Consider the following 24,767-nt stretch of genomic DNA (forward strand, 5'->3'; position numbering starts at 1 on the left):
ACAGACATCTACACACACACACACACACAAACACAAGCACAAACACAGTCACACACACACATCATATCCACCAACTCCTTAAGGTCACACACACACACAAAGTAACACACACACACAAGACTTACCCAGTAGTAGAACCGCATAGCTGACGATCTGCCCCGTGCGTTCTGTAGCTGCCCCCCTCCCCATACACGAGGATGAGCTTCTGTTCCTCTGAATAATCAGTCGGCTGTTTGTGGTCTCTTCTCCACCCTCCTCCTCTTCCTCCTCCTCCTCATCTTCTTCTGACTCTCCATCTACCTTTTCCATTGGCTGATACCTGATTATTGACATGATAGATATCTTAGGTTAATAAAATTCTTTATCTACATTCACAAAGTTCTCACAGCCGACGTTTCAGTGACCGTCTGGCACCTTCCTCGGGGCAATATTGACTGGTTCTACTTCACACAGCAGCTACGTAGGTGCTGCTGCTGCAGTGTGAAGACTGCGGTCCCAAACGTGACTGAGTTCGCATACACAACATGGTTGCTTGGGCATTTAAATTTGATTATTACGTCAACGAAAAGCTTCTATCATAAGTTCATAATTCTAGCCAAGCACACTGGTTCACCCATACTCTTCTTTATAAGTTTAAGATATAAATTTTTTTTTTTTTTCAGCATGTATCCATAGCGACACCATTTATGATTTTACCTGAGTATGAGCACACACGCTGCCACCAGTGTGTAGGCTTGCAGGGTTCCTATAGACATCATATCCACCAACTCTTTTAGATCAAACAGTAGAGCCATTGTGCCTGAAATAGCGATAGCAGGGAAATCACATCAAAATTTTGTTTGAAAAAAAGTAACTTATAATAAGTTAATTTCAGGATATAGGGGTGTTACTGTTAGAACATATATAGGGTGTCGGAACATGTTGGGGTGTAGGACATAGGGGTGTCAGAACATATTGGGGTGTCGAAACATTGGGGTGTCAGAACACTGGGGTGTTGGATCATTGGGGTGTTGGAACGTTGGGGTGTTGGAATATTGGGGTGTAGTAACATTGGGGTGTCTGAACGTTGGGGTGTTGGAACATATGGGTGTCTGAACGTTGGGGTGTTGGAACATAGGGGTGTCCGAACATAGGGGTGTCGGGACATAGGGGTGTCAGAACATATTGGGGTGTCGAAACATTGGGGTGTCAGAACACTGGGGTGTCGGATCATTGGGGTGTTGGAATGTTGGGGTGTTGGAATATTGGGGTGTCGTAACATTGGGGTGTCGTAACATTGGGGTGTCTGAACGTTGGGGTGTTGGAACATAGGGGTGTCGGAACAAAGGGGTGTTGGAACATAGGGGTGTTGGAACATTAGGGTGTAGGAACATTGGGTTGTCAGATCATTGGGGTGTCGGAACAATGGGGTGTTGAAACTTAAACATATGGAGTTGTAACTGAACCTCCCACCTACCAGATAGTAGTCCTGATATGACCGTGGCAATAAGCGGCGTCTGTGTTCGCTCGTTGACCTTTGACAGAAATCTGAAGATGACGCCGTCGCTTGCCATGGCGTAAATGACTCGCGGCATTGGGAACATTGCACCTAATAAACTGCACAGCAAAAACAAAACAAAAACATGTCTCCCTATGGCGTATATGACTTGTGGCAATAACATTATGTAGAAAGAAAATTGCTACCTTACAGTTACAAAACATTGTAATTTGCAATGTTCATTTTGAAATGATTTACATATACACAATGTATTTTTACACTACTATGTATGTATGTCGATTAAGGTCAGACATCCATTTATCAATAAGATACATGCAATACTTGCTCAAGCAACTCAATAGATTTCTAAACGGACTCAGATGTTTCAGATTGCATCCACTATCTTTCTTCAGTGACTGACCATTTACAAAATCTATCCAGTTGCTGCAGGTAACTTTCGCATTGTGCAAAATGTATTATATGGTCATGACTAAGTACAAGTGAACATGTAGGTTATCAATGTTTATTAGGCCAGTGCACAATCACAATGCATCTCTATATGTAGAATCTAATTTTGTATGTGTAGGCTTTAAGGGTTTATTACCTAGTAGACAGCGCACACACAGCCCCCACAGCAATGATATATTTAGCAGCAGTGAAGCCCACAGCAGCAAAGGCCGCGGGGAGGGGGGCGTTCTTGTCGACCGTGTAGTACGGAACCATGAGGGTCAGGGCCGCGGAGACGCCGAAGTATGCCACAAAACAGATGGTGAGGGAAACCACAATACTGATGGGGATCGCTTTCTGTGGGTTCTTCACTTCCTCACCTGGAGAGAAAAGGGGAAAAGATAATCATTTTCTCATGCACCAAGGCTGGATAACCTTCTCAGCAGCTACTCACTGTGCCTTACAGGTATGGTATAGAAAGTTTGGAGATAAGAAAGTGTTCTCCTCATTTCATTACATGTGTGTACATGGCCAAAGTATCATGTGGAAGAAAAAGTTTATTTTGTATTCTGTACCCTGTCCCTGGTGCTGAAAAGCTATCACTTGATGTCTGATCTGTTTTCATGCAAAGGTTTTCATTAATTTTAAGAAACTCTCAATCCATGATTGAACTACTAATTCAAGAAGAAGAAGAGTATTATTTATTTGGGGAGGGTAACAATAGCTCTCTAAAACTTCGGGGAATGTGATAGAAGTTTTCTGTGACCTTTGGAAATATAACAGCATCACTCTATGACCTTGGGAAAATAACAGCATCTTTCTATGACCTTGAGGAAAATAACAGCATCACTCCAGAATATATGACCTTGGGAAAATAACAGCATCTCTCTATGACCTTCGGAAATGTGACAGCACTATCTCACCTGTGGTTGCGATGGCATCAAACCCGACAAAGGCGTAGAAACACGTTGCGGCTCCCGACAACATTCCGGACGCGCCGAACGGGAAGAACCCTCCGACCCCGTCCATCGTGCTGTTGGTCGTCTCGTTCCTAACAGGGAGGGACGGTATGGTTTGGTACATAACAATTATGTTTAACCCTTAAAGCACAACGAGCCACCCTTGGTGACTTCTGGGGCAAAGGACAGTGAGCCACCAGGGATGGCTCAATTTCCATGGGTCTCCACATTGTTCAGTGATCCACAGAAGACCCATAAGGGGAAGTCCCAATGCCTGAAATTTTGTCCGCCAGTTGTCAAGAGGTATACCAATTCAGAAAAAAATTCCCTCCCTCTGACGGTGTTACATTGTGTGCTATTGTGTTATACAACATTCATGGAATTTTATACAATCTCATTTGTCTGTAATACAATTGCTGACAACATTATCTATAAGTTGCATAGGAAAACTAGATATAAAAAAACACCCGCAGAAATTACCAGAACAAGGTTGAAATAGCTTGTGCCTTGAACTCAGATGGGACAAGGAGAGGCAGAATCAAAATCACACGGAAGAGAACAGTGTCAGCCATATAGACCCAGATGGAAAGAAAAGTCCTTTATGTCTCATGTCTTATGTACTTTATGTCTCATCAGTAATGAAAAGTACAATAGCTACTGTGGTACGTACATGATCTGGCTGTGGGTTATTGCCCAGTTGCTGGGGTCAGCCTTGATGAATCCGGCCACCATCACAAACAGGATCACACACAGGTTCAGCCCTGTGAACACGTTATTAAACCTAGTCGACTCCTTCACACCAAGGGCAAGTAGGGCTGCAGGGAACAAACAAACAAACAACAACAAATACACAGTAAATAATTTGATTCAGTCTGGTGAAAAGATTAAAGTTGGTGCACTTTTCCGAGGGAAAGTAAGAAACACAACGGTTATTGTAACAGTTACAAGAAGTAAGACCAGTTTTACATCAATGTTATGTCAGCCCTTGGTTGTGAATAAAGAACTTTGTCATGAACATCATGCGTAAGACTTAAGATTACCTGTAAGAACCAAGGTGAGTCCTAAGGAGAAGAAGTCAGGGTACTCAGTTAGACCCGAACATCTTGCATAAGACTTAAGAATCACCTGACCCGTTGAGACTTAAGATTTACCTGTAAGAACCAAGGTGAGTCCCAAGGAGAAGAAGTCGGGGTACTCGGCGAGACCCGAGACGTGCATCGGCATGTGGGTCCGCGTCCAGTTCTCGATCTTGTTGCCGACGAGGGAGTCAAAGTTCGCGCTCCAGGCCCGAGCAACACTCGCCGTGCCTATATATGGGCAAATACAGGCATGACACCATACATACACTTGCCGTGCCTAAATATGAAAATTACAGAGTGACAAGACATCATATGAATGAATAAATGATTTTATTGCTCAACAATTGCATTATGTGACAATGTATGGCAATGTACAGATAGCATAATGCACAATCTAGGCCTGTTCTTCAACAATTCTAATTACTACTAGTACATTATTACAACAATTCTAATTACTACTAGTACATTATTGTATCAAATGGAACCTAATTAGAATTCATTTGCTATTACTGTAATGATGATGATGATGATCCACTGTGTTCTGCGGCTCAGAGGTTACTGTAATAACTAAACGGAACTATAATTGTCACATAATATTGCTTATTTCTAGGCTACTTTCCGACACATTTCCCTTGCCTAAATATGTTGACAGTATGATCAACAGGTTACAGATTATAAAACAGAAAAGCAGTCTGACCAATGACATACTCCAGAATCAAACTCCAGCCAATGATATGACAGTGTGTTGATGATTGACAAGTTGATTGACAGGTGAACCGAACTGCAGACTGACCTATGACATACTCCAGGAGCATATTCCAGCCAATGATGAAGGCCCACAGTTCGCCAACCGTCACGTAGCTGTAGACGTACGCCGATCCGCTTTTCGGCACTCTCGCTCCAAACTCAGCATAACATAGGCCTGCCACAGAAAGTTGGTATAACTTAATACTATAACTTACAGTCTGGTTGCTTTAGAAATTAGATACACATTCAGACTTTGAAATCTTCAAGTAAAGCACTGTAAACAACTTTCTGAAGTCAAACTAACACAATGTAGCTAATAGGGATGGGTACAGAAAATTCAGGTCCAGTCCAGGTCCGGGTCCAGGTACGGCCGGGTACTGTGAATTTTCTACTCGGTCCAAAAGCTGGTCCACTGATTTTTTCCGGACCAGTCCAGTAAAAAATACCGGTTTTATACCGGTACATGGTACCGGTGTCCCCCAGTAGCTGAACAATTATGACAGACAAACTAAGTCACATTTGGGACCACATTCTTCACACTGCAGCAGCAACATCTATTTTGTAGCTGTAGTGTGAAGTAGAACTGGTCAGTATTGCCTTGAGGAAGGTGACAGATGATCAAGAAAACATTGGCAGGTGACTGTACACTGTACAGTGTTACTTTCAAACTGTAATAAGTTATCTACCAACCTATCCTAACTAGTCCCTTGTTAATGGTTGTTAATTGTTATCATGCAACTGACCTGCCAGAATTGATGCAACAGCAGCCACGAGGAAAGACAGCACGATGGACGGTCCGGCCGTCTCCCTGGCAACGGTTCCCGTCAGGACGTAGACTCCCGCGCCGAGCGTGCTTCCCACCCCAAGCAGCGTCAGGTCGAGCGTGTTCAGACACCGGGCCAGCTGCGAGTCTTCCAGCGAGGCCGCATCCACGTACTTACGGCGGAACAAACGCCCTCGGACGTCTCGCAAGCAGCCGGCAACCGTCATTGGCTCCTGAGCAATTACAAACAAACAGACCAAATTTTCGATTTCAATTTCATTTGTTTACCAGTTCAATAACACTCAGGTCCCTTCACCTGTTTTTCAGGTGTCCCTGGATACATACTACAGATAGGTTACAATCACTGATAAGACTACAAGAATATAACATTCAAGTTAAAACTCACTTAACCTTAAGCACACGCCGTTTGGCACCCGACTCCCTATTGGTTACAGAGTTATTTTAGGCAGCAGTCCTAATGATAACACCAGATCTAATGTCTTACAACAGAAACTTGTATAACAGTCCGTGAATAATTTCAACGGGTTGGTAAGTCACTGCTTAACAAAGTCCCTTTAAAAGCACAACATATTATAATCCTATATCTATGGGGCTGAGTAGAATAAAAAATTACACATTAGACAAAGAACACCTGGTCCAACACATCCAACTTATATCCAGTTATTACTTCTAGTAGGGAATACATTCTTCACACTACAGCAGCTAGCTAGCAGACACCTGTGCTGCAGTGTGAAGTAGAACCAGTCAGTATTCCCCTGAGGAAGGTGACAGACAGTCTACAAAATGTCCGCAGGTGATTGTGTAGTACTAGTGGTAGTGTACAAAGAGCTTTATCTCCAAGTAGATGTTTGGGGGGCTGAATAGTTACATTTTCCTAGCGAGTATAGATTTCTTTGTCCAGTTTGGAGTCGTTTTGAGACAGAAACGGGTAGTACTGTACTAGTGAAAAACGCTTCAGCCTCCCAACATCTGCTTGGAGATGTGATAGCCATATGGAACCCTTCAGCCCTGTCCACTGAGCCATATGGTTACCTACCAGCAGCTTATGAGCTGACACACACACAACACAGGCGTGTCTTACGATCAAGTCTAGGAGTGGAACCCTACACACACTTGAAGACAACTGTCACACGTCTGCAAACGTCTTGGACTGACAGCGGCTACTAAACTTTGACAAAAACCTCCTGTCATGTCTGTCACACGTGTGTATCAGTATTAGCTCATGCAGCGTTACCTTCCCTGTCCTGTAGCTAGCGTTAGACCGTCAGAAGTTCCCAGGTTCCCGCCTACATGTCAACAGGTGTCCGGTATGTACAGGCGGCCTCGTACGAGCGTCACTGCGGAAGTTATGGATCCCATATTCAGGACCGCCGGGGGTCACCGGGGGTCAGCTCTTGGTTTGGCGATGCAGTGCGTGTAATATCCGCGAGGCGGCGCTTGCGACCTACTACTTACTAGGTATTACGTTTTGATTTTACTTCAACGAAGTTATTAATTAAAGATCGATCCGTTCGTATTTTGATATAGTAGATGATACGTAGATGGATATTTTATAGTCTGGGCAAAGAACGACGTACGCCAAAAATAGTTATCTCAAGTAACTGGATAGAAAATGAAACAGCCAGGCGTTTCAGACAGCATCCGCTATCTTTCGTCAGTGAGTAAGGGACGGACTGGGAAACCAGGTTATATACCAAAACTCGGAATAGATATGTTAATGAAGTCAAGACATTAGAAACGTAGTTGAACAAAGAACGACGTATTCCAGTTTTGACGGGAGTAGCAAACCGTTTATCAGGTTGTTTTGTCTGCTAAGCTTCAATGGGAAAAGTTCCCACCGCGACGTCATAATTATAAGTGATTGCCCAACTCACAGGGGTTTGCGGATTCGATGGGGTGGTCTACAGGGGTGGGCTAGTGGGGTGGGCTACCTCAGCATCTACCCTTTCTGGACCTCAAGGCTGTGCATGGGGGTTTGGCCTCTTATGGAATTTCCTTGAAGAGGATCTGGGTCAAGCTGTGGGTGGGCTAAAGGGAAGGTAACAGCTGATCATATGGCAGGTGGGGGGGGGGGGGTTAGGTGCACCAAGACTGGTAGAAAAGCTATTTATCATAAACAAACTTCTAAGTACTCAGTATACAATTAGGATTTTAGGGAAGAGGTACAAGGGGAAATAAACTGGAAGTTGGATAGGACAACTAGGGAATGAGAGAGCCTTCGTTTGACAGAATTCAAAACATATGTCTGACACATTTAGACTAGAATGTACCTGAATGCATGTGCTTGTATACAATGTACAATGTATTTGTGGTTATGTGTGTCAGTGTGCATGAGCGTGTGTTGGAATGTTGTGTTTTCACAATGTATAGTGTTGCTTGTGTTGCTCATTTCTTTCTTGTAGCCACAATGCTACTGTCCTGTTGGCCTGACTGAGCAGCATATAAAGGAACAGGGAACATAGTCCTCCATGTTTAAAAATCTGAAACTGGGGATAACAAACTCCTGCACGATGTAAATGTATGCAGTATGCTCATTGCCCACCTCCACCCCCCACTGTAGCATCCCCAAAGCAATATGATCCTTCAGCAAAATAAAGCATTCTTTCCGGTCCTCCCACAGAGTGACCCATCTTTTCCTCAAGGAAATTCAATTCAATGCTAAACCCCCATGCACAGCCTTGAGGTCCAGAAAGGGTAGATGCTGAGGTAGCCCACCCCACTAGCCCACCCCTGTAGACCACCCCATCGAATCCGCAAACCCCAACTCACAGGCCTTTTTACAGGGCAAGCTTGATGCACTTTGACCTTTCTATCTCTCACCTGTAACACTATAAACTATTGCATTATTATTGACTTAAGTGTGGGCATCTGGATCTGGTGAATAAGGATTAATTTGACAACAAGACATGAAGCGATGAAATAGAAGTATGTTCACAGTAAGACATTGACTACAAAGATCACCTTTTTGTTGGACGCGATCGAGGCTTAGACATCCATGACTGAGGGGAAAATGAGTATGAAAAGTAAAAGTATATGATGCTTATCGCGACTCTACAAATATTTGTTTTCTACTCTCCAAGCAGAGGAATGGGTCCGGCTGGTTTTTGACGTGTATTTATGCGTTTTTGTCGGGCTTCTTTTTGTCCCATTTTCTTAATGTAAGGATTGGCGACATAAAGAAAACGAGACAAAATAGAAAGCTGACAAAAACGCCTAAAGCAAATTAACTTAACAGCCGTTTTCTCTGCTTGGAGAGTATTTTTTTTCCTATGGGATTTGAATGATGTTAAAATAAACACTGGCAGCCGGATATAGATTAGTTGTTACATAATACGTCAGAACTTTGCAATATAACTGAGTCACGTGCAACTTTATACAGGTCGATGCGCCCCATGTGACAGACTGTCATGATCCTCGTATAGGGCTAGACTGTAAGCCGATGCTGCAGGCTACGTTGTTGCGGACGAACTCTACGGGATTAGCCGACAGAGGCTACTAGTGTTATATGTAGAGAGACACTGCGTCTAGTGGAAACGGGGTGTAGTACCAGGCCTGCGTTATGCTAGGGTCACTTTTCCAAACCGGGGCCCGGCTGGAATTTTTTGGGGGAACGAAAAATAAAACTGTATGTCGAAACATATACACATATCGTTATGCTCATGATTAATTATTTTATGTTTAGTTTGTTGCGGTTGTTGTTTTTATATCATATTTTTGTTCCTATCCATACCTCTACTTCATCACTTCATATCTTTATCAATCAATCTTATCAACCACACTTAAGTCAATAATCGTGCAATAGGCCCCGGTTCAGTGGAAATGTTACCCTAGCATTACGAGCCGGCGTGACTCGACAGTTTCTGTCGGTTTTGTACCTTGACCCTCTCAAGTCACCGCAATAGTAGGGCCGCCCCCATCAGGAGTGTTGGCCGAGCTATATCCAACGTGCTATTATCACCTTCACCGAGAAGGTTTTGTTTTGCACAGCGTTTGTGAGCGTGCGTGTGTGCGTAGGTGTGTGTGTGTGTGTGTGTGTGTGTGTGTGTGTGTGTGTGTGTGTGTGTGTGTGTGTGTGTGTGTGTGTGTGTGTGTGTGTGTGTGTGTGTGTGTGTGTGATTCTGTGGTGGGTCCTGTGTTCTAACCACAATTTGGTCGCCTCTATCATCGCTATATATGACAACCGCGGTAACAGTGCGTAATTCAGAAAACTGCTGCATCAAAACACTCGCAGGCGAAGGGACTGATGTCGTGGCTATGACTGGACACGGGTCTCAGTGACGACTTAGATTAACATTAAAAAAATATGTTTCTGAGAATCTGAGTGAGGCAGGCTCAACACTACATTCTTTCTTTTCTCCTGAACGTGGAAATCGACAATTTTCTCCAGAATAACTTTTCATCGTCATATCCAAACCTCTAGTTTCTACGAGACTGACTATCGTGACACGCTGAAAAATAATAAAATTAGTAAAAACAAATAAGAAGAATAATCTGCCTGGGGAGTTAAAGTTTGGCCACATAAGGTATATTTTGCCCGCCCTCTTGAAGGGGAATGTTACCTTTACAGCTGGCTCTCCTGGCAATTTCCCCCTTTCGAAGTTTTGCCGAATTCCACTGTCCATAACCCCTTAGGAAGGCCTGGTGGAAGCTGTCAAACTACTAGCCCATCTTATTTTATTTATTTTATTTTATTGGAATTGCAACGGTGCAATACACGTGGGACACAGGCAGCTATTGCTGATGTTGTCACCCACACACATATGTAGCCGTTTTTTTACACTTAGCTGGAGTGGGGAAAGTCGTGTAAAGTGCCTTTTTCCCAAGTACACAAGATCGATGGCGTCAGGGGATTCGAACCCGGGACCCTAGCCCATGAATTGGATCATATTTTTCCTCAATAAATTTGAGCTCAGACTTATAAACGTTGATCTCAGGTACTTCAACAACGCATATGTAAAATAAACACGCCGATTGTGGCCAGACTGAGGTCTTGGGGAAAAAAAGATCGATTCTAAAGCGGCGAATATATTATAAATGGTAATCATTAACCAACCTCGACGATTCTCCGGCCGTGCGTTATGATTAAGTGCAAGAACTCAGTCAACAGATCTTAGCGTCAAACTTCGCCATATACTCACGTCTTCAATCTCCATGGTGTCCAGTGAAAACACACTCGTCATGTCTTAAACGGACACGTAAGTTACCTGAGACTCAGGTGTGCCCTGCAGGTGTGTGCAGGTGAGACTAAGGTGCACGCAGGTGAGAGTCACCTCGCCAAGGTAAGAACTGGTGTGTTTATTTTGTTCATCATGTGAGAAAGGCGGGGGCAACTTCAATGAGTTTACCCTAGGTCATTGCTGTCAGCAGGTCTGGTGCCGTGCGCCCTCTGGCGGATCTCTCACGCACGACAGCGTATGACGTATGGTCTGGTTGCAGCGAGTATGTTACCCCCTCCGGCGGATCCTCTAATAACGACATCACATAACGAACGAATCGTGACTCGTGGACTGGATTGGTACACAGCTGTTCGGTTCCCATGATAGCCGACAGTATATTTAAACGTCAATCCATCATAAATTGTTCAAAATATGCTGATAAACGCTCCAATATATCCACCTTTCTTTCCGCTCACTCAAAATAATTTGATTAACTTCATTGTATCAGAAATCCAATATTTTACGAGTAGACAATCCTTAGAGCGTGATTACCGGTAAAAACATTATAGAAATATTAGAAACTGTAGTGTGACCGGTAGTTAAGGGCGCACATTGACATACATTGTTGTTATTATGTTAAAATCATTGTATCTTCATTTGTGTACTTATACCTTACGAATGTCCCTATACTTTTGCTGTGTCAATACAATGGCGCAAATGGCGAGGAAACAAACAAGCAAACAAACAGACAAACGTCACTCTGCACGGACGAACCAAGATCCACCACGCGCGTCGTGACGTCTTCTCGTCGTGAGTCACTGACGTCATCACGTCGTGACGTCATCGCTCCAGACCCCCCCTTCCGGCAGTCCTTTTTCATTGAGTTGTCACAGATTAAGGACCGTAAGAAGATGTGTAAGGACCGGTGTAAGGAGATGTGTGTTGTGAGACTGTTATACGCGTTCTTGGTGTCGTCGTTGTTAGTCTGCCATGCAACCCGGGCGCAGGAACAGTGCTTCGCCGATGGGACAGCGGAGGGGGAGGAGGAATGTGGCTCTGCCTCACCTGGCCGGTCTCACCTGACCCCCCACGACGATCCCGTACCTGTCACAGATCCAGGTGTGCCACAGGAGACAGGTGAGTGTTCGAGTAGCGCCGTTAGATTTGCACGTAAGCTGTGAGAAAGCCATATGTTTATCAGGTATGCGCCATATGGAAAGGGCTTAAAACTTCACAGATATAGAACTTCTCAGAGCACGAGGGGAAGCGCAAATACCTTGTTCATGAAACATCGCAAGGCGTCTAGAACAACAAGTTTATCAAAACAGACTGTTAATCAACGTGACAAAATTAAAGTACAGGACGTGTAATCCCCTTAAGTTCTGTATACAGGCATATCGTAATCATATTGTTTATTGTCAAATGTATCATATTTTAGAAATGTACAAATCGTAAGGCTATACTTCAAAGGCTATTAGTAAGTTTGTAACTTAAGTAGACGATTGTAGCCATATACAATCAGGTGTGAGTTTACGCAAACTATACCATTTCTTATGAACTGACTAAATAGCCAGTACGTTAAGCCTGCACTTCCACCCCCAGCCGCTAGGGACTGTGTGGAACTTTACGAGCGCGGGTCCATCACCAACGGCGTGTACGTCATCAGGCCGCTCTCGTACCCAGGCGACCCGTTCCCAGTGTACTGTGACATGGAGAATAAGAACGGCGGTTGGACGACCGTTCAGCGGCGGCAAGACGGAACGGTGGGTGACGTCATGCATATCTAATTAATTGTCATCAAATAGATCACACAAAGACGTAACCTGGTGTCCAAACCTATTATCGGCTGCGTAGTCTCTTCGGTCTGTCCTCTCCGCAAATAGACAAAAGAGACTCCGCAGCTATAATAGGTTTGTATACCAGGCTGTCATATGCACAGACGCACTACGTAGAAAGGCGTCTTATTCTTGAAGTCATTCCAACTTCAGTATAGAAGTTTAGCTCCGACTTAAAATAAACCTTAACTCCTTGCAACTACAGATCGTTAAAGATACCGATATCCATACTTACTGATACTTATCCTCTTTGTCCCTGGAGAGACATAAGGCCATGACCATCATCCATGGATTTCTTTGTTACCAGTTTTGTACAGTATGTACAAGCTGCGTAAGCCTGGACTGTAAAATTTCAGTGATCCACTCACCCCAGGAAGAACCACCACTCTTTCCGATAAATGCGGCTGGATCTCATAAGTTATGTGCCCGAGTGTGGCTGTCCTCAAACATGCATGGGGCCTCCGACTTTACGTCCCATCCGATGGACGTCGACGCCTCTAACTGAGGCTAGGTAATAAAGTGTCACCTGACCATCGGTAAGGAAATAGGCGTAAAGTGTCTTTCCCAAGGGCACAACATTGGGTCCTGCTAGAGATTCTGACACAGAACCATAAAATTCTAAGTCAACAATCCTAACTGTAAGACCACCTTGCCACCTTCCAGGTGGATTTTAACCGGACCTGGGAGGAGTACGCGCGCGGGTTCGGTGACCTGGAGGGCGAGTTCTGGCTGGGGCTGGACAAGCTGCACGCGCTGACCAGCAGGGGGAAGTACATCCTGCATCTGGACTTCACGGACTGGGAGGGAAACAGCGCCTTCTCCGAGTACAGGTATCATCATGCCATAGTGGTAGCATGCATGGTTCATAGCCTCCTTTATAGGCCTTCTAGGCGACGCCCTGGAAACGGGAGGCCCAGCAAAAGAACCGTACCTGGCCCCGACAAGTTGAAAATCGCGATCAGCGCTAGCCTGCGCGCCGTCCTATTGCTATCGGGGCTCCTACACTCGCTAACCTAAAATTTTTTTTTTTTTAGGATAGCGAGCGTAGGAGCCCTCGGTAGAAATAGGATGGCACCCAGGCTAATTCAGCGCTCCCCCAGGGCAAAATTAAACGCCGGCGCCGCCCAGAAGGCCTGCAAAGGAGACCATCTGGCTGCTAGACGCCTTGAGTTCGAAATCTGACTGTGTCGCTCACCCGACATGCACGCTACGCCGTGGTCCACTGTTTATAATGTGCTTGTCGAAAGAGCTAGGGGAATTTCCCCGGTAAAATGAACCTGTAAATACTGCACATATATATCTTCTCTGTCAAGACCAGTGAAAGAATAGTCTAGCTCCTTTGGCTGAAATATGTTTGATACGACTTTCGAAAACTTTGCTTGAATATTTGTTTTCGTGCTGATCCAAGCTTGATCGATATCACTTTCATCACTTTCCCTGTACAGGAGCTTCCGTGTAGGCGGGGAGGAGGACGACTACACCTTACACCTGTCCGGGTACTTCACAGGGAGCACTGCGGGGGACGCCATGTTACGCCCCGTCCCACTGGACGGCATGAAGTTCACCACACGCGACAGGTGAGTTACCTGAGGTCAGATTTATTACCGGTGGTACTGAGGTGCCTGTGATACTGCAGTATCAGTGATAATGTGGTATTGTGGTACCAGTGGTACTGCTGTTTCGGTGGTACCGGTGGTTCCCTCGTAATGTGGTGATGATGGTACTATCGTGCCGGCGTTGCTGTTGTACCGGTGGTACTGTGGTGACGGCGGTGCTTTTGAGTCGGTGGTGATGAGTGCGGCTGTAACTGTGCATTGAAGTTTGGCGGTGGCGGCTGGTGGTACCGCGGTAGCAATAGTACTGTGGTGCCGGTGGTACTGTGGTACCTTTGGTACTGATAACTGTGATCTTCCCTGCAGGGTTAATGATGCGTGTGGCTGTTACTGCGGGGAGAAGTTTGGAGATGGCGGCTGGTTGTACCGTGGTAGCAGTACTGCTATGGTACTGGTGGTACTGTGGTACCGGTGGTACTGATGACTGTTTTCTCTCCCCGGCATGGATAATGACGAGTGTGACTGTAACTGCGCGGAGAAGTTTGGAGGTGATGGCTGGTGGTACCGTGGTAGCATTACTACTGTGGTACCGGAAACAGTGGTACTTATTGTTGTTCTCTCCCCTGCAGGGACAATGATGAGTGCGACTGTAACTGCGCGGAGAAGTTCGGCGGAGGCGGCTGGTGGTACCGTGGTAGCAGTACTACTGTGGTACCGGCGGTACTGTGGTACTGGTGATACTAATAACTGCTCTCTCTCCTGCAGAGACAATGACGAGTGCGGCTGTAACTGCGCGGAGAAGTTCGGCGGTGGCGGCTGGTGGTACTGTAGGGCAGTGGTATTCACGGTGGTACCGGCGGTACTGTGGTACTGGTGATACTAATAACTGAGCTCTCTCCTGCAGGGATAATGACGAGTGCGGCTGCAACTGCGCGGAGAAGTTCGGCGGTGGCGGCTGGTGGTACTGGCGCTGCGGAGACTCCTTCCTGAACGGGAAGTACCACGACTCGCACAAGTGCAAGACCAAGCAGGGCATCGCCTGGGGCGCCTGGAAACAGTCCTTCAAATACTCGCTCAAGGCAGTCAGCATGAAGATCAGACTTATAGACCTCTGACGTCACGGGCGCCTGGAAACAGTCCTTTGGACACTTTCTCAAGGCAGTCAGCACAGATAAGAGACTTAGATAGATATCTGACGTCACTGAATGCAATCAGTGAGTTTAGTTTATGTAATTACATGGTGACGGTTATGATATAGACCACAAAAAATTGACTGTATAACAAACCCACGTCACCTTTAGATTTACAATTGAAACCTCGTGTTTCTCATTTCCAAAAATACGAAATCCTTTAATTTCACTTCGTTGATGAAAAATGTCACAATATAATTTATTGTCTATCTGCAATGTAAAGCTTTGGAAAAAATGGTTTATAAATGTATTAGTAGATTTAACTGGCTAGTACTAGTGTTATCAAGATTGCATTATTTCTGTTTTAGGCCTGTAGAATATAACATGTTAACAATACATTTTCAAAGAATCGTTGTATACATTTTTCTGTGGAAGGCACACAGAATCTGGAACTCAAGTCACTTGTTTGTGAGCTTTCAAAGGCGTTACTGATCATGTAACAGTTGGGTTCAAGCGCCCCCACTGACCAGTCTAATAGGACCTAATAGGTGCGGACCTTTTAGCCTAGCGGTTATTATGGCGTGCGGTCTGTGCACTAGCGGGCCCCCGGGAGCCAGGAGAGTGTGCTACTGACCTCTTGTGTTTCACTGTCTGATGTAAGGGTACCGGTGCACATTAGCTTGGAACCTTCTTTGTAATTAACAAAAAAAATAAAGGTTATTTCTTCTATATTTCACAGATAGAAATGCACATTAAACACTATCTATTTACTTTATTTATTCATTTCATTTCACAACACAACTGGGAACCCCCGTATAACGCAGCATTAGTTAATTTCCAAGGGAGCCCAGTATACATAATATATATTTCTAATACAACGTGTACAGCTCTGTCACGTAGGACCGTGAGAACTTTGTAACGAAAGCCACCTGTGTAAGGCTTGAGTTGGATCGAGAGACAGGTTGTTATCTGTATACTAGTAATCACCACCCAAACGTCACTTGCCATGACGTGTGCAAGACAGTTATCTGTCTATAATCACTACAAGAAGGTCACTGAACTTGACGTTGCAGGCTCAGTTCTGGGGGGCTTGTTTACCGTATGGTGTGCCGTGCATCTTAGTTACGTGACTTACGTTGTTACAATGCATTCACTCATTTTATGATTCTTTTATTTGATGACCTTTGATCATATGAATGCATCATGCACAAATAAAACCACCTTAGGTTGATAGTGCATTCAAAGCCTGTAACGCCAAAAATAAGGGAATTTCCAAGCAGACGTTGGGGAAGGCTAAAACGTTGTGTTTTCCTAGCTGTCCGTTTCTGTGACAAAGCCTCCCCCACAATATCTGCTTGGAGATTTCCGGAAACTACATGCCTTTGAAAACCTTTGAAACACCCCCTTTTTATCGTGAATGGTATCGCCTGATCTCGTTTTTCTCGCGACAGTCACTCCTAACTATCTGCGCATGCGCAAGATTCTGTTTGCGAAAATGGGGAAGATCACTGAAGATGGCGGTGAATAGCGAATCAGAAGGTAATCTTTCTCGTTCTTTCCTGTGATTTATGCCAAGCCGTTGCGGGACACTGTTAAGAAAGGGACGATCTGTTCATAACGTCTGTATTTTCGGCGTCAATGAGTGAAAACCTGCTCGTTTTGGGACGAAACCTCCGTATGAACATCTCCGACAGAAATCGCGGAGTCAGGCACTTTCGGCAACTACTTGTCGATTCCGCAAACACAAAGGCGGTGGAATAAATGATGACAAATTTTAATGTTTCCACGTCTTCCTACAAATGTTCCAAGCGAGTAGGTAGGATATGATCGCATCTTGTGGTTTGAGGTTAGCGTGTTGTGATCGTTCGTTCCATCGTGAGCGATCGACTGACATGTTGATATACATAATACCAAATATAGTCTTATTTTTCTCCGCCTTATAAATATTCCCGATTTCCTTTCCTGTCGCCAGGCGCCACGGAGAAAGACGACAAGGACGGGGTGGCTCCCCGACCCACCAAGCTGCCCGACAAGCTCGAGGCCCTGCCCAAGCCGTCGGCCTTCCCTCGCGTCCGTCACCGATGGAACACCAACGAGGTGCGTGTGTGGGGTGGGCGGGTCCCCGAACCCAGAAAACGTGACGAAAATAAAACAAAAACATCGCCACCTCTGCGTGAACCTTCTGGACCACGCTGGAGTCACGGGACGAGCTTTAACCGTACCTCCCCCCACAACAGGTGCCCGGTTAGCGTGGCTTCCGCCGCTTTTGGGCCGCTTCTGTCAGGACTGTTATTAATATGCTGCGCACATGTCCGAGCTACCAGGTCGGGAATAGAGATTCCTGGGCTTCCAGTCTATCAGGACAAACAGTACAGGGTTGTTATTTTTCGGGGAAAAGATTTCATTGGGGCGTGAGGGAGTGAATCAAAAGTGGGTGGATGGTGTGGATTTTCCTCCCTCCCTATGTTGAGTTTTAGAGGATTTTATAAGTCAAAATGGGGTATTTTAAGGCTTCTTGAGGGGGGGGGGGGTACTGTCAGACAGGTCACAGTTGAAGACTGGCCTCATGCGGCCTAGCAACATCCCTGGTCGATCTGAATCTTATATACAAGGTAGAGAATCTGCTCCCCAGGGTAAGGCGGCCGTGCTAAGAGTAAGAGCATGGGGGCACAATACCTGTTTTCCTCTTAAGAAAAACAAAACGCAATAGAGGTAAATGTTCGGGTCAATAATACGTTTGTATAGATACGTCAATGAAGGTTAGACTCCCAGGTATACCATTATGTATTGTATATTGTATGTTGTTCAGTTACATACCAGGGCTAGCCCTTTGTAATAGCCTTCAGCTAGTCGTGTAGCCAGTGGCTATATGTTTTTATACGCCCCATTAAACCAAACCAACATTATGTAAATACAAAATGAATCAAACAACTGGAGTGTTTATCCAGAGCTTGATTTATTTTGTATTACATAAGTTTGTATTGAGAACCTCGCTGGTGTCACCTCATAGAAGATGAAGTGAGGCTTGTATAGATGTCCACGGCACTATTGTGTTGGAAAGGTCACCACAGGTATAAATAGATTGACGCTGAATCAAATGATGATTTATGCATAGATAATTTACAGGCGTGATGCCTTATTCATGAGAATCAGTTTTGTATGATGTAAAGATCACTTTGGAACAGGTACAAAATTAACGTTACACAAGTCAGAAATAAACCCATTTTGCCATCTATCCATCCATCCTTCCATCCCTTTGCCCTTTCATTTGTTCATCTATCCATCTATCCATCCATCCATCATTTCATTCATCCGTCCATCCTTCCATCCCTTCATAAATTCATCCATCATTTCATCCTTCCTTCCATCCATCCCTCTTTCCATCCATCCATCCATCTATCCATCCCTCTTTCTATCCATCCATCATTTCATCCTTCCATCCATCCTCTTTCCATTTAGCCATACATCCCTCATTTCATCCGTTCCATTCGTTCATCATTTTATCCATCCATCCATCCATCCTTCCCTCCATCCAGTGCTCCATCCATGCATGCATAATTTCATCCCTCCTTCTATCTATCCATCCGTCCAACCATCCATCCATCCATCCATCAATTCCTCTAGTTTATTTTTTGATACATGCAGTTCAAGCATTCTAACCAAATTATTGTGTATAATCATTGTCTCCCTCATGCATGTTGTCATTGATGTTCTTTGTGAAAAATCCGTTCATCCACGACTCAGGTTATTTACATTCCCCACATGTGTGTGGTGGGCCCAAACCTGTGCAGGCTCCAACAATAAGGCAATTGACTTTGACAGCTCCATTCCTGCAGAAGAGTTATGCTTGTTTGATGAATGTTAGGGTTCCTTTTGTGAGTGGTTCAGGGCCACAGAGCCCACGGCACCTTTAATGGCACAAAGGACAAGGAGGTTATTTTCAACAGACAGGGCTGAAGTTTTTAATGTTTTCAGGGCTGAAGCGGAGCTTGAAATACTCACCTGTGATTTTAGAAAATTTGTCTAGATTATCAGTAGAATTTACCAGAAAATATTAGACAGGTTGCAATGTTGAAGGGTAAGGGATTGTTATTGGTATCATAAATCAACATAAAGTTAATCAAAAGTGTACTGTAAAGACTTGCAATTGTCTTATAGTCAGTCAGAAACATAGCTTCTGTATTTGCTGAAAGTCACTCTCCAAGATACAAATAACATTTTTGACAAGGTATTGTGAGGCTTCCTTTAGTGAGTTGTTCAGGGCCACAGAGCCCACAGCACCTTTCATGGCATAAAGGACAATCATGGAGGTCATTTTCAACAGAAAAAGGACTGTTTTTCATTTTTTGAGTGCTGAAGCGGAGCATGAAATACTCACCTGTGATTTCAGAAAATTTGTCTAGATTATCAGTAGAAAATATAGGCAAGTTGCAATTTTGAAGTATAACATATTGTAATTGGTATCATCATATAATCAACATTGAATTCATTAAAAGTGTACTAAGACATTTATTATAGCCAGTCAGAAACATTATTAGCTTCTTTATTTGCAGAGAGTCTCCCCAAGATATGAATAACATTCTTTATAAGGTACAATTTCTAGAATTGTTTTTTAGGAACAGACACAAGTATTTTCATACACAAGTATTTTCATGTCAATGCATCAGTGTCATAAACTCTGGCAGTAAAGAGAAGTGGTAGGGCTTATGGGCCAGATTTGGGTTGGAAATGTGTTCGCTCGTGATACGGGTGGGTATGTGATCACGAGTCATCACCATGGTAACCGCTCACAGGGATTGGTTGTCACCATGGTAACGCTATAGGGATGGATGATTTGTTCATGTCTGACCTTAAATGTCTCCTTGCAGCAGCAAGGCTGAGAGACTCTCCCAAGTACATATTAAGCTCAGAAAAAAACAGACATGTGACTCGAATTGCTTGTTATATGTTGTATAAAGAATAGATGCATGTGAAGGTTTGGACAGAGACTACTTGGACGCAAATACATTATGAATAGCAAACTGCAAAGTTCTTTATTCAGCAATTAATTTCCTCTCTCTGTATTAAATGTTTTGATGACCGTCGATCCTCATCTCAAATTGTTAAACATTTTGTTGTGAATAGAGAACTTTGCTAAAAAAAAATTCAGTTATTCGCCAACCTGATAAGATTATTCACTGACATATGCAATATGATTTACACAGTAATTGCCTGCTAAGTAAAAAGTGAGAGGTTTTTTAATAAAAGTTTGAATTTTGAACCCATGAGCAGTGTTGAATACATGTATCTTCCTGGTTGTGTTTCAGGAAATCGCTGGGTTCTTGCTGTGTTTTGACATCCATCAACAATGGCTGTCAACAACCCCCAAACTCAGGTGAGAAAAAGTAACATTATTACATGTACATTTACCTCTAACCTCAAGCCGACAATGGCTCAGCCAATTCTAAAAACCCCAAACTCGGGTGGGAAAAAACATTACATGCACACTGAACTCTAGCCCCTTGAACCATACAATGGCTGTCAACAACTCCCAAACTGAAGGTGAGAAAAAAACTATTAGACTAAGTGTTATATTACATGATGCATGCACACTTAACCTGAGTTTAACCCCAACTGAAAAAGGGCTGTCTAGAACTCCCAAACTCAATTAAGAAAAAAATTACATTACTTCATGTGCGCTTAACCCCAAGCCAACTAAGCTGTCAACAACCTACAAACGGAAGGTGAAAACAAAAATAACATGACTATACATTTACCAACCCGGAACTCAGGAGAAGAAAATTGAATTTGTTGTACATAATTACATCATCTTTTGTACATCATGATCAGACACATCAGTTTTGACTGCCAAAAGGAGGACATGGCCATAATTTCCCCCTTTGATGACAGGCTGGATGCTTGGCACTGTCATGTTTCTGTTGTTTCACGATTGAATCCCGGGAGCTGCAAATTACATCAAATCGTCTGCTATATATTATTAGAAACACCACCCCAGTCTAGTTCCATAGCAGGAGAGATGTGTACACTATACAGGTCACACAAGTTCATGTTGATGCCATGGCGCCACAATGCCAGGAAAATATTACAGTGCACACAGCTGGCTGACCTCTGACCCGGCAGACTAATTGGGGTGTCAGCTGCTGACCTCTGACCTCTGTGAGTGATGAGGATGACAGCCCGGCCATATCGGGTTTCAGTCCCCCTTCCCCCCAAGTGAAGGGACTGAACTCAATGTTGTTGACCTGGTTTCTGTTGTTGTTGGACGTATCAAATTACCCTGAGATAAGGAGTGCTAGTTCTGGCAACACAGAATGTCACTAAACTCATACAGTCATTCTCTATATATAAACATATGTGTATATATTTTTAAAGCTAACAATATGATATCTGAATTTTATGATGATCTACAGCATAGATTCTTACATGCATGGACTTGTCTGTTATTAATGTGTACAGCAGCATTGTAAATATCAATGTATCTCAAGTATATGTGTTATGTCAGGCAAGTTCTTATCTCTACCTACATTGTATAGGGCGTATTCAGTCACGTGACCCTCCCCCTAGCAACGAGCACTGGCGGCCATGTTGGTGCTCACTTGATAGTGGAGCCCTATGGAACTCTCCGTATAAATAGCAGATGTTTTCTACGCCATTCACAATTTCCCTTCGAAACGTTTTGTCTCACAATCATGGTGTTTTGCCTCGTGGTCAGATGTTTGATTGGGACTGATAAAGCACACACTGATCGGGTAACAGTAAGATTGGTTTGGCGTTTCTCGTGTAGGTAAGGGAACATACGAAGGGACTATTAAACGACTGAAACAAAAGTGGATTTCTGGCATACGAACAGCGGATCTAAATAGTTGAAGTTTGAGAATCAACGTGAGTGTATGGAAACCTTTGTATCTGGTGCCCGTTGTGTAACACAGTGGCGGCACCGTGTAGCCGTTGCTTGAGATACGTTCGCAAACTGGGGGTCTTTCAACGTCGAACTTTCCCGATCATAACGTACTCCCTGTCAACAAAAATTTTCACGACACTCAAGACACTGTACTACGTGGTTGCAGGCCTTGGAACACTTGTATGCTGTGAACTGATTTTATGCGTACTCTGTAAACAGTTTAGCGGCCATGTTTGTAGGCAGCTGGGGAAAACATTTCCTCGCTCGTCGATAATGGGTCATTTCCAGTAGGTGAAATTGGATTTTTGTAGCGAAAAGGATGTGAGGCCGGAGACTCTTTGCATATAATAAAACAGCGATCAGACGACTTCGCATTCCTTGGAAATTTAGAGACCGTCGGACACCGAGAAACTTCGCTGCAGGGTGAGCACCAACATGGCCGCCCACGGAGGGCAGGGGTGATGACGTCACGTGAATACGCCCTATAGTTTACATGCTTCTTCTTATGAAACATGTGAAGACGAATTTTCCATTAGATCATAGTTATCTGATGACATAATGTATGAGAACATGTTGTCCTTTGTTAGGTGTACATATTTATGTTCTGGCTGTATTACAACAAGGGTTTTATGTATATCATAATGATTGTACAGTGGATAATGCAAGCTTATGACACTCACTCACTGAAGCACACAGCAGGGCATGTTACCTGTTGCAACTAATACTTCAGTAATCTTGACCCCCCAAGGTTCTATACACAAAGGCTGGCCAGCAAACAAGATGACTTGAAATTACTCCAAATTGGTGGGACTTGTGGAAAGCAATACATCACCTACAGTGAACATGTTTTGGGTTGAAAGGTAAAAAAAACAATTTCTTACCGTTCCTTTAACAATGTTTTTCTTTTCTTTGTCAGACCTCAGAGCGGGTCGATGATCCTCTACAACAGGAAGAAGGTGAAGTACAGAAAAGACGGCTACAGCTGGAAAAAACGCAAGGATGGCAAAACTACCAGAGAAGATCACATGAAGCTCAAAGTACAGGGTGTAGAGGTAAGGTATCCGTGGCAACATACTTATACCATTCCGGTATCCATGGCAACAGATTCACATTAGTCTGGTATCCCCGGCAACAGACTCACATTAGTCTGGTATCCATGGTAACACTCACATTAATCTGGTATCCATGGCAACAGACTTATATTATGCTGGTTTGCATGCCGACAATTTCTTCTCGCCGTATCAAGAGATCGACATTATTGTATTCATGGTAACACATCAGAGATTAGGTATGATTTTCTGGTGTCCTTGACAACAGACACATGATTTTGGTATCTATGGCAACAGACACACATGATTTTTCGTATCCATGGCAACAGACACATCAATGCTGAAGAGGTAGGATCATCCTGGTATCCAGGAGAAATGGTTGTGGAGGTTACACTAAGTCTTACATTTTTCACTAACTGGCAGTGTTATTGTCTTTTCTCTATCTTTCTCAGGTACATAGTGTTTAACTATTGTTGTATCCCCTCCACAGTGCCTGTATGGCTGCTATGTGCATTCCTCTATCGTGCCAACATTCCACAGAAGATGCTACTGGTTGTTGCAGGTCAGTCTGTTCAGTGTTCATCAGACTCTAGTAATAAAGTGCTGATGTCAGCATTCTGTGCAAGTTGTTTTTACACAGTACACAGGTACCTCTTTTTTGCATTCGTTGTGTGGAATCTTGATTTGGTGTTGGTATACTACATGAAGCCACACCAATTTATTTTCTTGGTTTACAGATCATGTTTTTGTCTGTTTAGAACCCACATATCATGTTGGTATGGTAATCCAACCCAGACATAGTGTTGGTGCACTACCTGACCGTTTGTTTATTTGTTTGTTTGTGTAGAACCCAGACATAGTGTTGGTACAATACCTGACCATGTGTTTACCTGTTTGTTTGTTTGCTAATGTTTGTGTAGAACCCAGACATAGTGTTGGTACACTACCTGACCATGTATTTACTTGTTTATATGTTTGTTTGTGTAGAACCCAGACATAGTGTTGGTACACTACCTGACCGCGTATTTACTTGTTTATATGTTTGTTTGTGTAGAACCCAGACATAGTGTTGGTGCACTACCTGACCATGTATTTACTTGTTTATATGTTTGTTTGTGTAGAACCCAGACATAGTGTTGGTACACTACCTGACCATGTGTTTACCTGTTTATTTGTTTGTTTGTTTGTGTAGAACCCAGACATAGTGTTGGTGCACTACCTGACCATGTATTTACTTGTTTATATGTTTGTTTGTGTAGAACCCAGACATAGTGTTGGTACACTACCTGACCATGTGTTTACTTGTTTATATGTTTGTTTGTGTAGAACCCAGACATAGTGTCGGTACAGTACCTGACCATGTATTTTACTTGTTTATATGTTTGTTTGTGTAGAACCCAGACATAGTGTTGGTACAATACCTGACCATGTATTTTACTTGTTTATATGTTTGTTTGTGTAGAACCCAGACATAGTGTTGGTGCACTACCTGACCATGTGTTTACCTGTTTGCTAATGTTTGTGTAGAACCCAGACATAGTGTTGGTACACTACCTGACCATGTGTTTACTTGTTTATATGTTTGTTTGTGTAGAACCCAGACATAGTGTTGGTGCACTACCTGACCATGTGTTTACTTGTTTATATGTT

The 24,767-nt window shown here is 43.7% G+C and overlaps 3 protein-coding genes across 7 annotated transcripts in view; 2 read left to right on the top strand and 1 right to left on the bottom strand.

Annotated features, from left to right (window-relative positions):
* The window catches only part of LOC136443164 (high affinity cationic amino acid transporter 1-like), a 38,128-nt gene extending 27,329 nt beyond the window's left edge, over window positions 1-10,799 (bottom strand). The window contains exons 1-10 of one of the 2 annotated variants that reach the window (XM_066440284.1): window positions 10,632-10,799; window positions 5,453-5,705; window positions 4,756-4,884; window positions 4,035-4,190; window positions 3,554-3,698; window positions 2,848-2,975; window positions 2,082-2,304; window positions 1,457-1,596; window positions 697-799; window positions 126-319 (exon numbers count right to left, since the gene is read on the bottom strand). In XM_066440284.1, the coding sequence (XP_066296381.1) occupies window positions 126-319; window positions 697-799; window positions 1,457-1,596; window positions 2,082-2,304; window positions 2,848-2,975; window positions 3,554-3,698; window positions 4,035-4,190; window positions 4,756-4,884; window positions 5,453-5,705; window positions 10,632-10,673 (1,513 nt within the window). In that variant the 5' untranslated portion in view covers window positions 10,674-10,799. Of the gene's footprint in view, window positions 1-125; window positions 320-696; window positions 800-1,456; window positions 1,597-2,081; window positions 2,305-2,847; window positions 2,976-3,553; window positions 3,699-4,034; window positions 4,191-4,755; window positions 4,885-5,452; window positions 5,706-6,727; window positions 6,867-10,631 lie in introns of those variants that run through there. The other variant, XM_066440285.1, reaches the window with a different exon arrangement.
* A 761-nt stretch (window positions 10,800-11,560) lies between these two features.
* On the top strand, window positions 11,561-15,546 carry LOC136443843 (angiopoietin-2-like). The gene is made up of 5 exons (XM_066441212.1): window positions 11,561-11,786; window positions 12,252-12,412; window positions 13,148-13,314; window positions 13,930-14,061; window positions 14,942-15,546. The coding sequence occupies exons 1-5, from the start codon at window positions 11,561-11,563 to the stop codon at window positions 15,150-15,152; spliced, it is 897 nt and encodes a 298-aa protein (XP_066297309.1). The 3' UTR covers window positions 15,153-15,546.
* A 1,077-nt stretch (window positions 15,547-16,623) lies between these two features.
* Window positions 16,624-24,767, top strand: part of LOC136444054 (calmodulin-binding transcription activator 2-like) — a 31,144-nt gene continuing 23,000 nt past the window's right edge. For all 4 annotated transcript variants that reach the window (XM_066441512.1, XM_066441509.1, XM_066441510.1 and 1 more), the window contains exons 1-5: window positions 16,624-16,706; window positions 17,140-17,264; window positions 20,474-20,541; window positions 22,985-23,120; window positions 23,608-23,679. In XM_066441512.1, the coding sequence (XP_066297609.1) occupies window positions 16,682-16,706; window positions 17,140-17,264; window positions 20,474-20,541; window positions 22,985-23,120; window positions 23,608-23,679 (426 nt within the window). In that variant the 5' untranslated portion in view covers window positions 16,624-16,681. The remainder of the gene's footprint in view (window positions 16,707-17,139; window positions 17,265-20,473; window positions 20,542-22,984; window positions 23,121-23,607; window positions 23,680-24,767) is intronic.

Source organism: Branchiostoma lanceolatum, chromosome 10, assembly GCF_035083965.1.
Source record: "Branchiostoma lanceolatum isolate klBraLanc5 chromosome 10, klBraLanc5.hap2, whole genome shotgun sequence".
Lineage (NCBI taxonomy): Eukaryota > Metazoa > Chordata > Leptocardii > Amphioxiformes > Branchiostomatidae > Branchiostoma > Branchiostoma lanceolatum.

Excerpts from the sequence above, each read along its gene's own strand:
- LOC136443843 (XM_066441212.1), top strand. The coding sequence starts at position 11,561 with ATGTGTAAGGACCGGTGTAAGGAGATGTGTGTTGTGAGACTGTTATAC. Across the intron at positions 12,413-13,147 it reads AGCGGCGGCAAGACGGAACG|GTGGATTTTAACCGGACCTG; the intron begins GTGGGTGACGTC and ends GCCACCTTCCAG. Across the intron at positions 14,062-14,941 it reads AAGTTCACCACACGCGACAG|GGATAATGACGAGTGCGGCT; the intron begins GTGAGTTACCTG and ends TCTCTCCTGCAG.